The sequence below is a fragment of the Hyla sarda genome, chromosome 7 (assembly GCF_029499605.1).
Source record: "Hyla sarda isolate aHylSar1 chromosome 7, aHylSar1.hap1, whole genome shotgun sequence".
Taxonomy (NCBI): Eukaryota; Metazoa; Chordata; class Amphibia; order Anura; family Hylidae; genus Hyla; species Hyla sarda.
In genome coordinates, this window is record NC_079195.1 from 36,037,515 (window position 1) to 36,052,450 (window position 14,936).

General features: G+C 44.6%; 1 protein-coding gene across 2 annotated transcripts in view; it reads right to left on the minus strand.

The window, feature by feature from the left end:
• ARHGAP19 (Rho GTPase activating protein 19) overlaps positions 1-14,936 on the minus strand; it is an 87,253-nt gene that overhangs the window by 23,621 nt on the left and 48,696 nt on the right. For both annotated transcript variants that reach the window (XM_056529847.1, XM_056529846.1), the window contains one exon: positions 161-226. In XM_056529847.1, coding sequence (XP_056385822.1) covers positions 161-226 — 66 coding nt within the window. The remainder of the gene's footprint in view (positions 1-160; positions 227-14,936) is intronic.

Here is a 14,936-nt window from a genome sequence, read left to right on the forward strand (position 1 = left end):
GGACAGACTAGACCCCTTTAGTTACTGACCCCCTATGTATTAAACATGGATCCATCCTCCACCCGGCTTGCAGAGAGGGGATGGTAGAATGTGTATATATCCCTTCGTCTGTACAGTCTATAATTCTCTATGTACCTCTCTAATTAGTTTCCATCATTACCTTGGAGGAGGGAGTCTTGCTGCCGCTGAAGTACAGCCGGGCATATTCTCGTATATAAGCAGGTGCCTAGAAGAGAAGCGGAGAAGCATTCAGACACATACAGAGCACAGATGGCAGGACGTCTTACATTGTAATTCAATTTCGGGTGTGCAAATATAAAATTAGTTTTCATTAGACAAAATCCATCTGCAAGAGAGGAAAGCGGGAAGGCAGCGGCTGCATTAACTAATGTGGAATTAGCGGTTACATTATATACTGTATACAATAGACCCACATAGTGACTTATCTGACTCTAATACTCGATTTGTATAGGACAGCTGTGCACAACTCCTCTGAGATGAGAGTTTGCTGCTTCAAGGAGCCACTATATAACGAGAGACTTAAAAGTGTTCTGGAAAGCAGTGGAGAAAAAAATAAATATATATATATATTTATATATACACCGTATATACTCGAGTATAAGCAGACTTGAGTATAAGCCATCGGCTGTCCGGGCATGCTGGGAGTTGTAGTTTTGAAACATCTGGAGGTCTGCAGGTTGAAGACCACTGCCGGGCCTTCGTCATCATCCAGACCCCCCTTTAGTTTTCTACTCACCTCCCCTCGGTGGGAAGGAAGGGTGAGCTGGTCCGAGCCATCTATGCTGCAGGGACCGTCCTGTGGGGAGGGTATGTCGTTCCGGGCTGTCCATCTACACCGGGAGGCCCTCTTCTCCGCTCCAGGCCGGCCTAGTGACATTGCCTTGACGACGACGCACAGGGACATCTGTGCGCAGCAGACGTACCTGCGCATGAACGTCCCTGTGCGTCGTCAATGGCTGTCTGGGCATGCTGGGAGTTGTAATTTTGCAACATCTGGAGGTCCACAGGTTGAAGACCACTGAGAAGGGATTGACAGGCGGTGAGTTCACTCGAGTATAAGCAGGGGGGGGGGGGGGCGTTTTCAGCACGAAAAATCGTGCTGAAAAACTAGGCTTATACGGTATATATATCTATCTATCTATCTATCTATCTATCTATCTATCTCTGGCGCTCGCTCTCTAAATATATAGTAAATTTGAGTAGCCCTATTAGTCCAGTGATGCAGATGCAAATCATAAAATGTTGCAGTATCGTGTAGGTTCATCCTTTCGTTGAGTTTTCGGCTGGTTTCACCAATGTAGCCCCCCCATGTCACACTTGGTGCATTGTATTATGTAGACCACATTTGGGGATGTGCAGGAGTATAGTCCCCTAATGTTATAGGTCTTGTTGTTGTGGGTGGCTTCCATCTTGGTACAGATATGTTGGCAGAGTTTGCAGCGAGGTTTGGTGCAGGGTTTGTTCCCATTGTCTTTGTCTGTTCTTTCTGTAGGTAATTTTCTGCTGACCAGCTTTTGTTTTAAATGGTGTGGTTGTCTGAAGGCCAAGATGGGAGGTTCAGGGAAGATTTCTTTTAGCATCTCATCTTCCGCCAATATCAGGAGGAGAGGAGAGGAGAGAGAGAGGAGAGAGAGAGGAGAGAGAGAGGAGAGAGAGAGAGAGAGAGAGAGACACACAGAGAGAGAGACAGAGAGAGAGACAGAGAGAGACACAGAGAGAGAGAGAGAGACACAGAGAGAGAGACACAGAGAGAGAGACACAGAGAGAGAGACACATCTCTATCTCTCTATACTCTATCTCTCTATATATTTATATTACATACACACACACACATCTGTATACATATATATATTATACATATACACACACACACACACGGCCTGGCAGTCATTGATTGATGGACTCCACTGGTATCTCAGACAGACATGGAAGTCAGTTTAGAGCAGCGTTTCCCAACCCAGTCCTCAAGGCACACCAACAGTCCAGGATTTAAATGTTTCCCTGTTCTATTCCAATGGAGTAACTGAAAAAACCCGGAATGTTGGTGTGCCTTGAGGACTGGGTTGGGAAACACTGGTTAAGAGCAGTGTTTTCCAGCCAAAGGCTGTCCGGGCATGCTGGGAGTTGTAGTTTTGCAACAGCTGGAGGACCCCTGGTTGGGAAAACATTGGTTTAGAGAATCACTGTCTCATTGTGTATGTGGATATATTTATAACTACAATGAACACCTATACAGTGGTCCCTCAAGATACAATAATAAATTGGTTCCAGGATGACCATTAACCATATGTTGAGAGCATAAAACTATGGAAACCTGGTAATTGGTTCTGAAGCCACCAAAAGGTTATCCAAAAATAGGGAAATAAAAGTCAGGATTAAACAAAAGTAGATACAGCAACTAATACAGATGAAGCAAAATCCTTATATATAAAAGTAATAAAGATCTGCTGGGAGCTGTAATCACTGTCTATGTAGAGGGCAGGAGCTTCTTCAGGGTCCTGTACAGTACACAATGTCCTAAAAATGTAACATGGAGCCGCCCTCACCTGGTGTCCAAAGGAGCAGCAAACCCTGGCCCAGGTAAAGAGTACAGAACATGTAATACCTCCCTGTACTGTAGGGGGCGCTACCAGACACCAGTCAGTGCATGCACTTTTGTATTACAAATGTTTTACCAGTGAATGCCCATTCTGATTGGTCGGTTCTTCCGGCCATTGACACGTTTCACAGATCTGGACTGTCTGTAACAATGTATGGCGAGTCTGGTTACAATGGTCCAGAAAAGACCATTGTATGTTGAAACTATTGTATGTTGAGGCCATTGTAAGTTGAGGGATCACTGTATACACACACACGGAGCCCATGCACTTGGTATTTTGGTCAACACCAGGAGTGGGACTATCAAATATAGTTTCTCTGTGTCAATTCCACTTCTAAAAATACTGACCCAAAACACAATGGGGGAGATTTATCAAAATCCGTCCAGAGGAAAAGTTGCTGAGTTGCCCATAGCAACCAATCAGATCGCTTCTTTCATTTTTGAAAAGTCCTGTGAAAAATGAAAGCAGCGATCTGATTGGTTGCTATGGGCAACTGGACAAGTTTTCCTCTGCACAGGTTTTGATAAGTCTCCCCTTATTTGCAAGCCCAGCCTAACCCTATCTCTGCCAACAGCAATCCACAATGTGACCGTGAGGCGCCAAAGAATTGCCATAGCTGTATGACTATTAGGCCTTGCCAGATCATTTGAGGTTTTTTTTTTTTTTTTTTTTTTTTAAATTAAATGTAATTAAATGACTGTCAATAATTATGTGGTATACAAAAGAATTATAGAAGAGATCATACAAACATAATTGTACCGAGGTGCAGAATAAATAGCAACATGTTATTTATGCTGCACAGTGAACGGTGCAAAATATAGTGTCGCTTTAAATTTTTTGACATGTCCCTCCAACATGTCAAAAGTTTTGATCGGTCGATGTCTCAGTGCCGAGACCCTGTTTAGGACAGTGATTCCCAACCAGGGTGCCTCCAGCTGTTGCAAAACTACAACTCCCAGCATGCCCGGACAGCCTTCGGCTGTCCGGGCATGCTGGGGGGTTGTAGTTTTGCAACAGCTGGAGGCACCCTGGTTGGGAATCACTGGTTTAGGACATCGAGCAGCAGCAGCGTGCTTCATTTCCTAGGTTTCAGCGCACTGTCTATGGGGCAAAGAGTCGGGGAATCAATGAAGCCCGGCATAATGACTTACGGATGCCCCTCGCTTCCTGGTCACCGCTACCCTTCACCCTCCAGTAATTAGTGATACGCAGGGTTCAGGTACACGGGACCCGCTATAATAATCCACAAGAGATAAAAATCATTAAAAGAACGCTTCGGGTATCCATACATTACTTCCAGACTGACAGAATGGAGTGTGTTGGCATGACAACCTAATGACAGATTCCAGGTCACAAAGCAACCAAGGGGTTAAGTTTTAAGTACACACTAATTTCAACGGACGCAATGTTGGTTTAATATACAGCAGCTGGAGACTCATTTGCATATTGATTTACATCAGTAATTGCCAATTAATTTTTTTTTATACATACCCAGAAAAAAATTAATTAAATAAAGCTCTGATGGTGTAAACCAGGGACGGATCTAATAGGTGTATTTTACCCTGGTTTTCAACAGCGGTGAACGGTGTCTAGCATTAATGGCTTATCCTTAGAGTAGGCTAAGAATTTTTTTAGGTTGGACAGTGGTCTGTAATGTTCTAGACTTATCCCCTTTCCTTAGGATAGGGTTATAAGTTTTAATATCACGGAGTACTCCTTTAAGCCCTTAGGGCCCTGACGTCCTGGTACTGAAGGACACAGGGAGAACCTGTACGCCTGTGGAAATTTTGGTCCCCTCCACACGCCAATCACCTCCTGTATCTATGGGGAGATGGCAATTTAATCCCCCTGACCCCCTAACAGATCCTCAAGGGTCCGCCGCACGTTTTTCAGTGTGACTCAGGCCCTATTAGGGGTTCAGGGCGCTGAATTTGGCCCCAGCACTTCCACCACTCAATGTGGCACTTGCCCCGGGCCTCTGCATTAAGGATTGCGTCAGGGAGTATTACACTTTCAATGGAGTACTACATTTTCCCTTTTCATTAAAAATTTTCCATAATTTGACCATAATGTACCAAGTCCAGAGTACATTCCAAGTTTTAACCCTATAAACCACAAACATTTTCAAAAAAAAACTCTTATAAAAACAAACTGATAAGACCTCTGGGGGTATTTTTTTCTCTGGGTCATGGGTCACTGAGTCACTATCATCGGGGACTTTTTTTGTTGCCACACAGGTTAGGGACGGCCACACACATCACATTCCAGAATGATGATTCAGAGCATAGGGTTTGGGGTGGGCATGTTTTTTTAGTTTTGGCTATGCTCTGGATCATCATTCTGGGAACATAACCCTCTCTGAGGCCATCGCATGTTGAAGGCAGCATCAACATACGATGCTTTTGTATGTCGGGGCCATCGCATAAACGGCTATCCGGCAGCGCAGACTGCTTCAGCTGCCACCGGATAGCCGTTTACGGTGCCCCGTGTGGTCCGCTGATGATCACTTACCTGTCCTCGGGGCTCCGGCGCATCCTCTTCTGGATCCCCTGCATCGCCGGCGCTCTCCATCGATGTCATCACGTCGCTGCGCACACCGTCCCGTCATCCAATAGGAGCGGCGTACGTAGCGACGTGATGGCGGCAACGGAGAGCGAGGATGCTGGGGAAGCAGAGGCCTTGCTGGGGCGTCGGGATGCGGCGACATCCCGGGCAGCGGTGACGGTCAAAGCGGTGGGTACAACTTCCTGTAACAGTGGTCTTCAACCTGCGGATCTCCAGATGTTGCTAAACTACAACTCCCAGCATGCCTGGACAGCCGTTGGCTGTCTAGGCATGCTGGGTGTTGTAGTTTTGCAACATCTGGAGGTCCGCAGGTTGAAGACCACTGTACCTACACTTCACATTGCACGGATCCCTCAACATACGATGGTTTCAACAAACGCTGGTCCATTTGAACGGATTACCATTGTATGTTGAGGGACCACTGTACATTTTTACTTGACATAAGTAACATTATCGAAATATCTCCAGCTGTTTGGAAGTTATGCAGTAACATTTCCTATAGACTTGTATGGGACTTTAACCCCCCCCCCCGACTCTCGCAAATGGGGGTGGGTAAGGGTTAAGTCACCTATCTTGTTGACACATAAGTAACATGTGGGCCCAAGTTTCATGTTAATATCTTTAGCCGTGTGGAAGTGATGCTGGAACATACACACCGAGTTTCATACATTTAAAAAAAAAATTGGCACACAACCCATTGGGTCTATATAGTGACACTTCAGACAATTCCGCATGCGGCAAAACCAAATATTTCATTTTAAAATAAATTAGCGAATGTCTTTAATACCATTTTAAAGACTTTCATTTAACATTTTTTAAGCCCTTATTTCATTTTCACCTTAAGGACGCAGGCCTTTTTTTGCACATCTGACCACTGTCACTTTAAACATTAACAACTCTGGGATGCTTTTACCTTTCATTCTGATTCCGAGATTGTTTTTTCGTGACATATTCTACTTTATGTTAGTGGTAAAATTTTGTCGATACTTGCATCATTTCTTGGGGGAAAATTCCAAAATTTGATGAAAAATGTGAAAATTTTGCTTTTTTTTTACTTGGAAACTCTCTGCTTATAAGGAAGATGAATATCCCAAATAAATTATATATTGATTCACATATACAATATGTCCATTTTATGTTGGCATCATAAAGTTGAGATGTTTTACTTTTGGAAGACATCAGAGGGCTTCAAAGTTCAGCAGCAATTTTCCAATTTTTCACATTTTCAAAATCAGAATTTTTCAGGGACCAGTTCAGTTTGAAGTGGATTTGAAGGGTCTTCATATTAGAAATACCCCATAAATGACCCCATTATAAAAACTGTACCCCTCAAAGTATCCAAAATGACATTCAGCAAGTGTGTTAACCCTTTAGGTGTTTCACAGGAATAGCAGCAAAGTGAAGGAGAAAATTCAAAATCTTCATTTTTACACTGGCATGTTCTTGTAGACCCAGTTTTTGAATTTTTACAAGGGGTAAAAGGAGAAAAATCTTCCTAAAATTTGTAACCCAATTTCTCTTGAGTAAGGAAATACCTCATATGTATATGTGAAGTGTTCGGGCGGGTGCACTAGAAATGGTTTTTTGGTGGGGCATGTCACATTTAAGAAGCCCCCTATGTGCCAGAACAGCAAGTAAACCCCCCACATGGCATACTATTTTGGAAACTACACCCCGCAAGGAACATAACAAGGGGTACAGTGAGCCTTAACACCCCCCAGGTGTTTGACGACTTTTAGTTAAAGTTGGATGTGTAAATGATTTTTTATTTTTTCTCACTAAAATGCTGGTGTTTTCACCAAATTTTACATTTCTACAAGGGGTAATAGGAGAAAATGCCCCCCAAAATTTGTAACCCCATTTCTTCTGAGTATGGAAATACCCCATGTGTGAACGTCAAGTACTCTGCTGGCGCACTACAATGCTCAGGAGAGAAGTAGCGCCATTGTGCTTATGGATAGAGAATTTGGTTGAAATAGAAGTCAGGGGCCATATGCGCTTACAAAGCCCCCCATGGAGTCAGAACAGTGGACCCCCCCCCCCCCCCCCACGTGATGACATTTTGGAAACTACACCCCTCACAGAATTTAATAAGGGGTGCAGTGAGCATTTAAACTCCACTGGCGTTTGACAGATCCTTGGAACAGTGAGCCGAGCAAATGAAAAATGTAATTTTTCATTTTCACGGACCACTGTTCCAAAAATCTGTCAGACACCTGTGGGGTGTAAATGCTCACTGTACCCCTTATTACATTCTGTGAGGGGTGTAGTTTCCAAAATGGGGTCACAAGTGGGGGGGGGGGGGGGGGGTCCATTGTTCTGGTACTATGGGGGCTTTGTAAACACATGTGGCCTTCAATTCCGGACAAAATTTCTCTCCAAAATCCCAATGGTGCTCCTTCTCTTCTGAGCATTGTAGTTCGCCCGCCGAGCATTTTCTTACTCAGAAGAAATGGGGTTACAAATTTTGGTGGGCTTTTTTCCTATTTTCCCTTGTGAAAATGAAAAATTTTGGGTAACACCAGCATTTTAATGAAAAAAAAAATTTTTCTTCATTTTCCCATCCAACTTTAATGAAAATTCGTCAAACAGCTATTGAGTGTTCAGGCTCACTATACCCCTTTTTTACGTTCCGTGAGGGGGTGTAGTTTCCAAAATGGGGTCACATGTGGGTATCTTTTTTTGTGTTTATGTCAGAACCGCTGTAAAATCAGCCACCCCTGTGCAAATCACCAATTTGGACCTTCAAATGTACATAGTGCGCTCTCACTCCTGAGCCTTGTTGTGCGTCCGCAGAGCATTTTAAGCCCAAATATGGGGTATTTCTGTACTCAGGAGAAATTGTGTTACAAGTTTTTTCTTTTACTGCTTGTGAAAATAAAAAAGTATGGGGCAACACCAGCATGTTTGTGTAAAAAAAAAAAAAAAAAAAAAAAAAAAAAAAAAAAATGTTACACTAACTGGCTGATGTAGCCCCCAAAATTTGTAACATGATTTTTCCTGAGTACTGAAATACCCCATATGTGGCCTAAACTGTTTTCTTGAGATACGACAGGGCTTCGAAGTGAGAGAGCGTCATGCGCATTTGAGGACTAAATTAGGGATTGCATAGGGGTATTCTACGCCAGTGATTCCCAAACAGGGTGCCTCCAGCTGTTGCTAAACTCCCAGCTTGCCTGGACAGTCAAGTGGCTGTCCAGAAATGCTGGGAGTTGTTGTTTTGCAACAGCTGGAGGCTCCGTTTTGGGAAACACTGCCGTACGATACGTTTTTTTATTTTTATTGTGGGGGGGGGGGGGGGCGGCAGTGTAAGGGGATGTATATGTTGTGTTTTACCCTTTATTATGTGTTAGTGTAGTGTTTTTAGGGTACATTCGCACTGATGGGTTTACAGTGAGTTTCCCGCTAGGAGTTTGCACTGTGGCAGAAAATTGTCGCAGCTCAAACTTGAAGCCGGAAACTTACTGTAAACCCACCCGTGTGAATGTGGGTTTCATTCACATGGGGGGCAAACCTCCAGCTATTGCAAAACGACAACTCCCAGCATGTACTGACAGACCGTGCATGCTGGGAGTTGTACTTTTGCAACAGCTGGAGGTACACCGGTTGAAAACCTTCAGTTAGGTTCTGTTACCCAATTCACAGATGCATCGTCTTGAGGGCCACCGTCAACCACTCACCGGCCAGTCAGATCCCTCCGCAGCCTGCCGGATCCCCACTCATCCGGAGCCGCCACCGCAACTGCTTTCCCTTCTCTCTCACCCCGCTGTGCCCCGCTCTCCCGGGACTTCCACACTTGGGCGGAGGTCCGGCAGCGGCGACGGCGGGTGCGTGGCGATGGCGGGGGCACGTACCCCCATCTATGGTGCCTAGTCGCAACCTCAACACGTGTACTTATGCACGGTACAGAGAAGAATGGCAGTGGCATGTCACTGAATGGGGCCCGTGAAAATAAGCACAATCTGGAACCACATAACAGTGTTAATACCCCATCAGGATACCACTGAACTATTCTGTGGATAGGTTTAAATATTGCATTAAATGAACACTAAGTTGCGATTCATCCAGTGATTGGATGAAAAGACCTAGCACAGCAGACACAGGAAGGAAGTGAATGCATGGTGAGTGAGGGCAGGCTCAGTGCTTGCCTCAGACATGCCCTTTCCTGAGCAGTGGATGTCAGAATGGGTGAGCAGCAGAACAGAGGGATTTGTGAGGCAAATACAGAAGCTAGAGACACAAAAAGAATGTGAAGCATCTGCATGACATGGCGAGTAACAGAAGCATTGTTTTGTTATGCGATAGGACAGGTACGCTTTAATGGTATTTCCCCCTTTAAAATTCTGTATGGTGCGTGCTGTCACAGCTTGGATTATTGCAGCATAAACCTCAGCGATTGATTTTCTTTACAGGCTTCCCCCACCTCCCCCCCATATCTTGTAATGTTATGCCATAAAGCGGGGATACATGACAGAGGTCTGATGGCTTGGGGTCACAACAATACTGAAAATGGGGCTAGGCTACACAGGGTTTGTCCCCTGCACATTAAAGGGGTACTCCGCTGCTCAGCGTTTGGAACAAACTGTTCTGAACGCTGGAGTCGGCTGCTTGTGATGTCATAGCCCGCCCCCTCATTATGTCATGCCCCGTCCCCTGAATGCAAGTCTATGGGAGGGGGCATGATGGCGTGCTGTCATGAGGGGGCGGGACAATGACGTCACAAGCTCTCGGCTCCAGTGTTCGGAACAGTTTCCAAACGCTGAGCAGCGGAGTACCCCTTTAAATGTCCCTGGTCACTGTTTCCCACCCAGTGTGACTCCATGCTGGGAGTTGTAGTCTTGCTACAGCTGGAGGCACACTGGGTGGGGCATACACTGCAGTGAAAGGTTAAGCAGCTACTGACTAGTGCTCCTCTTTCATTCAAAAAAATGGCAGGGAGAGAAGAAAAAAAAATTTAAAACTTGGGATGAATCCTTTTTCTATTGTGCAAAAACCACAATTCTCTTTTTTTTTTTAAAATAAGTTTAGAACCAAGAAATAAAAAAAATATATAGAAACTGACCCCAACCGAGGATTTCCTTATCCTCTTGCTGAGACCAATTGTCAGCTGTATATGGAGGGGGGGGGGGGGGGGAGATGAAGGTGCTTTGATATTCGCACATTACATACAGGGACACAGGAGGTGAAATCATTATGTTACCACAACTACGAGGATTTCTATACCTGGCATCTCACATTCATCATTCGGCCATTATGATGAGCAATGCAGGCTGACAAGTGGGTGATCCAAATTACACAGGGCTCCCGCCTATACATTATCTGGCTGACCTTTCCAGCTTTCCTATATAACCGGCGCTGTGGCACTGGAGCGAGAGCTGCGGACATTAAATTGGCCAACAAATGTAATAACCGAGAATTGCTGGGAACCATTTGGGAATTCACAGAATTCAGAGATAATGTTAAATTGGCCACACAGGGAAAGTGAGAATAATCCGGCCATTAGTTCTGTCTGTTGATCTTATTGCAAATCAATATTGTCAGCTATTTCCAGAGAAACTACTACATAAAAAAAAAGTTTTAAAAATATTTAGTCTGGACATTTCCAGGATATTTACATGATCTGCCATTGGACCCGCACCCCCCTTCATCCTGGATATTACTGCCAGAGGTGGCCAGAAAGCCAACTCCATTACCCTCTATGGGAGTTATATAGAGAGCCAAGCACTGTGAGCTATAGTGCCTCTAACTCCTATTGACCTTTATGGGAGTTATAAAATTGCATAAATTAGCTGCATCAGACATTTACAGCATATCCTATGGATAGGACATCAGTGCTCAGATGGGAGTAGCCCTTTAAGTGGGCACCGTCAGAATCAAGCACCTCTTATATGTTGTACATTTTGACAACACATTAAACTTTCTAATATAATAATAAAAAAAAAAAAAAAAAAAAATTAAGTTTTTTTTAATAAAAATCCTGGCTCCAAAATTTTTTTTAAAAGTTGGAACAAAGTCCAGAAGTTGAGAGTGGGACTAAGGCTGGGTTCACATAACGTTTTCTCCCATAAGGGAGCGCATCCGGCAAGGGGGGGGGGGGGGGGGGGAAGCTGAAACCTCGCGCTCCCGTATGAAATTCATTTAAATGAGCCGGCCGCAGTGAAACGTTCGGTCGGCTCATTTTTGCACCGTATGGGCTTTTACAGCCGGACCTAAAACCGTGGTTGACCACAGTTTTAGGTCCGGGGAAAAAGTGCAAAAGTGCATACAGTGCAAAAAATGAGCCGACCGAACGTTTCACTCTGGACGGCTCATTGAAATGAATTACATACGGGAGCGCGAGGTTTCAGCTCCCCCTGCCGTATGCGCTCCCGTATGGGGGAAAACGTGAACCCAGCCTAAAACAGATCTGTGCTCACTCCTGTCCTATCAGACTGCAGCATGAAAACAGAAGACCGGGTTACAGAGCAGCCTACAGTGATTGGATGGAGACCCAGCACAGCAGACTCTTGGAGCAAGCGAATGCACTCTGTGCTTGCGTCGGACATGTCCCCCTTAACCCCTTAAGGACGGAGCCCATTTTCACCTCTAGGACGAAGCCCTTTTTTTGCAAATCTGACCACTGTCACTTTAAACATTAATAACTCTGGAATGCTTTTAGTTATTCTGATTCGGAGATTGTTTTTTCGTGACATATTCTACTTTAACATAGTGGTAAATTTTTGTGGAAACTTGCATCCTTTCTTGGTGAAAAATCCCAAAATTTGATGAAAAAATTTAAAATTTTGCATTTTTCTAAATTTGAAGCTCTCTGCTTGTAAGGAAAATGGATATTCCCAAATTTTTTTTTTGGTTCACATATACAATATGTCTACTTTATGTTTGCATCATAAAATTGACGACTTTTTACTTTTGGAAGAAACCAGAGGGCTTCAAAGTTCAGCAGCAATTTTCAAATTTTTCACAAAATTTTCAAACTCGCAATTTTTCAGGGACCAGTTCAGGTTTGAAGTGGATTTGAAGGGTCTTCATATTAGAAATACCCCATAAATGACCCCATTATAAAAACTGCACCCCCCAAAGTATTCAAAATGACATTCAGTAAATGTTTTAACCCTTTAGGTGTTTCACAGGAATAACAGCAAAGTGAAGGAGAAAATTCACAATCTTCATTTTTTACACTCGCATGTTCTTGTAGACCCAATTTTTGAATTTTTACAAGGGGTAAAGGGAGAAAATGTATACTTATATTTGTAGCCCAATTTCTCTTGAGTAAGGACACACCTCATATGTCTATGTAAAGTGTTCGTCGGGCGCAGTAGAGGGCTCAGAAGCGAAGGAGCGACAAGGGGATTTTAGAGAGTACGTTTTTCTGAAATGGTTTTTGGGGGGCATGTCGCATTTAGGAAGCCCCTATGGTGCCAGAACATCAAAAAAAAAAAACACATGGCATACCATTTTGGAAACTAGACCCCTTGAGGAACATAACAAGGAATAAAGTGAGCCTTAATACCCCACAGGTGTTTCACGACTTTTGCATATGTAAAAAAAAAAAAAAAAAAAAAAAAAAAAAAAAAATTCACTAAAATGTTGGTTTTCCCCCCAAATTTCACATTTTTTAAAGGGTTAATAGCAGAAAAGACACCCCAAAATTTGTAACCCCATCTCTTCTGAGTATGGAGGTACCCCATAAGTGGACCTGAAGTGCACTGCGGGCGAACTACAATGCTCAGAAGAGAAGGCGTCATATTTGGCTTTTTTAGAGCAAATTTTGCTCGGGGGGGCATGTCGCATTTAGGAAGCCCCTATGGTGCCAGAACAGCAAAATAACCCCCACATGGCATACCATTTTGGAAACTATACCCCTCACAGAATGTAATGAGGGGTACAGTGAGCATTTACCCCCCCACTGGTGTCTGACAGATCTTTGGAACAGTGGGCTGTGCAAAATTTTTCATTTTCACGGACCACTGTTCCAAAGATCCGTCAGACACCAGTGGGGTGTAAATTCTCGCTGCACCCCTAATTACATTCCGTGAGGGGTGTAGTTTCCAAAATGGGGTCACATGTGGGTGTTTTTTTTTTTTTGCGTTTGTCAGAACCGCTGCAACAATCAGCCACCCCTGTGCAAATCACCTCAAATGTACATGGCGCACTCCTCTCTTCTGGGCCTTGTTGTGCGCCCCCAGAGCACTTTGCGCCCACATATGGGGTATCTCCGTACTCGGGAGAAATTGCATTACAAATTTTGGGGGGGCGTTTTTCCCTTTTACCACTTGTGAAAATGAAAAGTATAGGGCAACACCAGCATGTTAGTGTAAAAATTATTTTTTTTACACTAACATGCTGGTGTAGACCCCAACTGTTCCTTTTCATAAGGGGTAAACGGTGAAAAAGCCCCCCTAAAATTTGTTAGGCAATTTCTCCCGAGTACGGCGATACCCCATATGTGGCCCTAAACTGTTGCCTTGAAATACGACAGGGCTCCAAAGTGAGAGCGCCATGCGCATTTGAGGCCTGAATTAGGGACTTGCATAGGGGTATTCTATGTCAGTGATTCCCAAACAGGGTGCCTCCAGCTGTTGCTAAACTCCCAGCATGCTTGGACAGTCAATTGCTGTCCAGAAATGCTGGGAGTTTTTGGTTTGCAACAGCTGGAGGCTCCATCTTAGAAACACTGCCATACAATACGTTTTTCATTTTTATTGGGGAAGGGGGGGTGGGGGGGCTGCAGTGTACGTGTGTATATGTAGCGTTTTACTCTTTATTTTATGTTAGTGTAGTGTAGTGTTTTTAGGTTACATTCACACTGGCGGCAGATTACACTGAGTCTCCCGCTAGGAGTTTGAGCTGCGGCGAAAAATTTCCCTCAGCTCAAATTTGTAGCGGGGAACTCACTGTAATCTGCCGCCAGTGTGAATGTAGCCTGTACATTCACACGGGAGGGGGGGTCAAAACTACAACTCCCAGCATGCACTGACAGACCATGCATGCTGGGAGTTGTAGTTTTGCAACAGCTGGATGCACACTGGCTGGAAAACCTTGAGTTAGGTTCTATGACCTAACTCAGTATTTTCCAACCAGTGTGCCTCCAGCTGTTGCAAAACTACAACTCCTAGCATGTACTGATTGCGGAAGGGCATGCTGGGAGATGTAGTTATGCAATGGCTGGAGGCACCCAAGTACAACTCCCAGCATGCCAAGACAGCCTTATGCTGTTCCTGAATGCTGGGAGTTGTAGTTTTGCAATATTTAGAGGGGTTCAAGTTGTAAATCACTGTCCAGTGGTCTCAAAACTGTGGCCCTCCAGATGTTGCAAAACTACAACTCGCAGTATGCCCAGACAGCAAACTGCTGTCTGGGCATGCTGAGAGTTGTAGTTTTGCAACATCTGGAGGGCTACAGTTTGAGACCACTTAGTGATCTACAACCTGAACCCCTCTAAATATTGCAAAACTACAAGTCCCAGCATGCCCACACAGCAAACAGCTGTCTGGGCATGCTGGGAGTTGTAGTTTTGCAACATCTGGAGGGCCACGGTTTAGAGACCACTGTAAACTGTGGCCCTCCGGATGCTGCTAGGCAACAACTCACCTAGCAGGACCCGGAAGTATTGCTGCCCTCGCCGCACGTGGGGGAGGATCGCGAACGGTGATCCGAAATCCAGGTAGGGACCTTCGGCGCCGACCTTCCCTGGACGGTTCCCCCGTTTTGCCCGGACACCGATAGGTGGGCAAAGCGGGGGAACCGAAC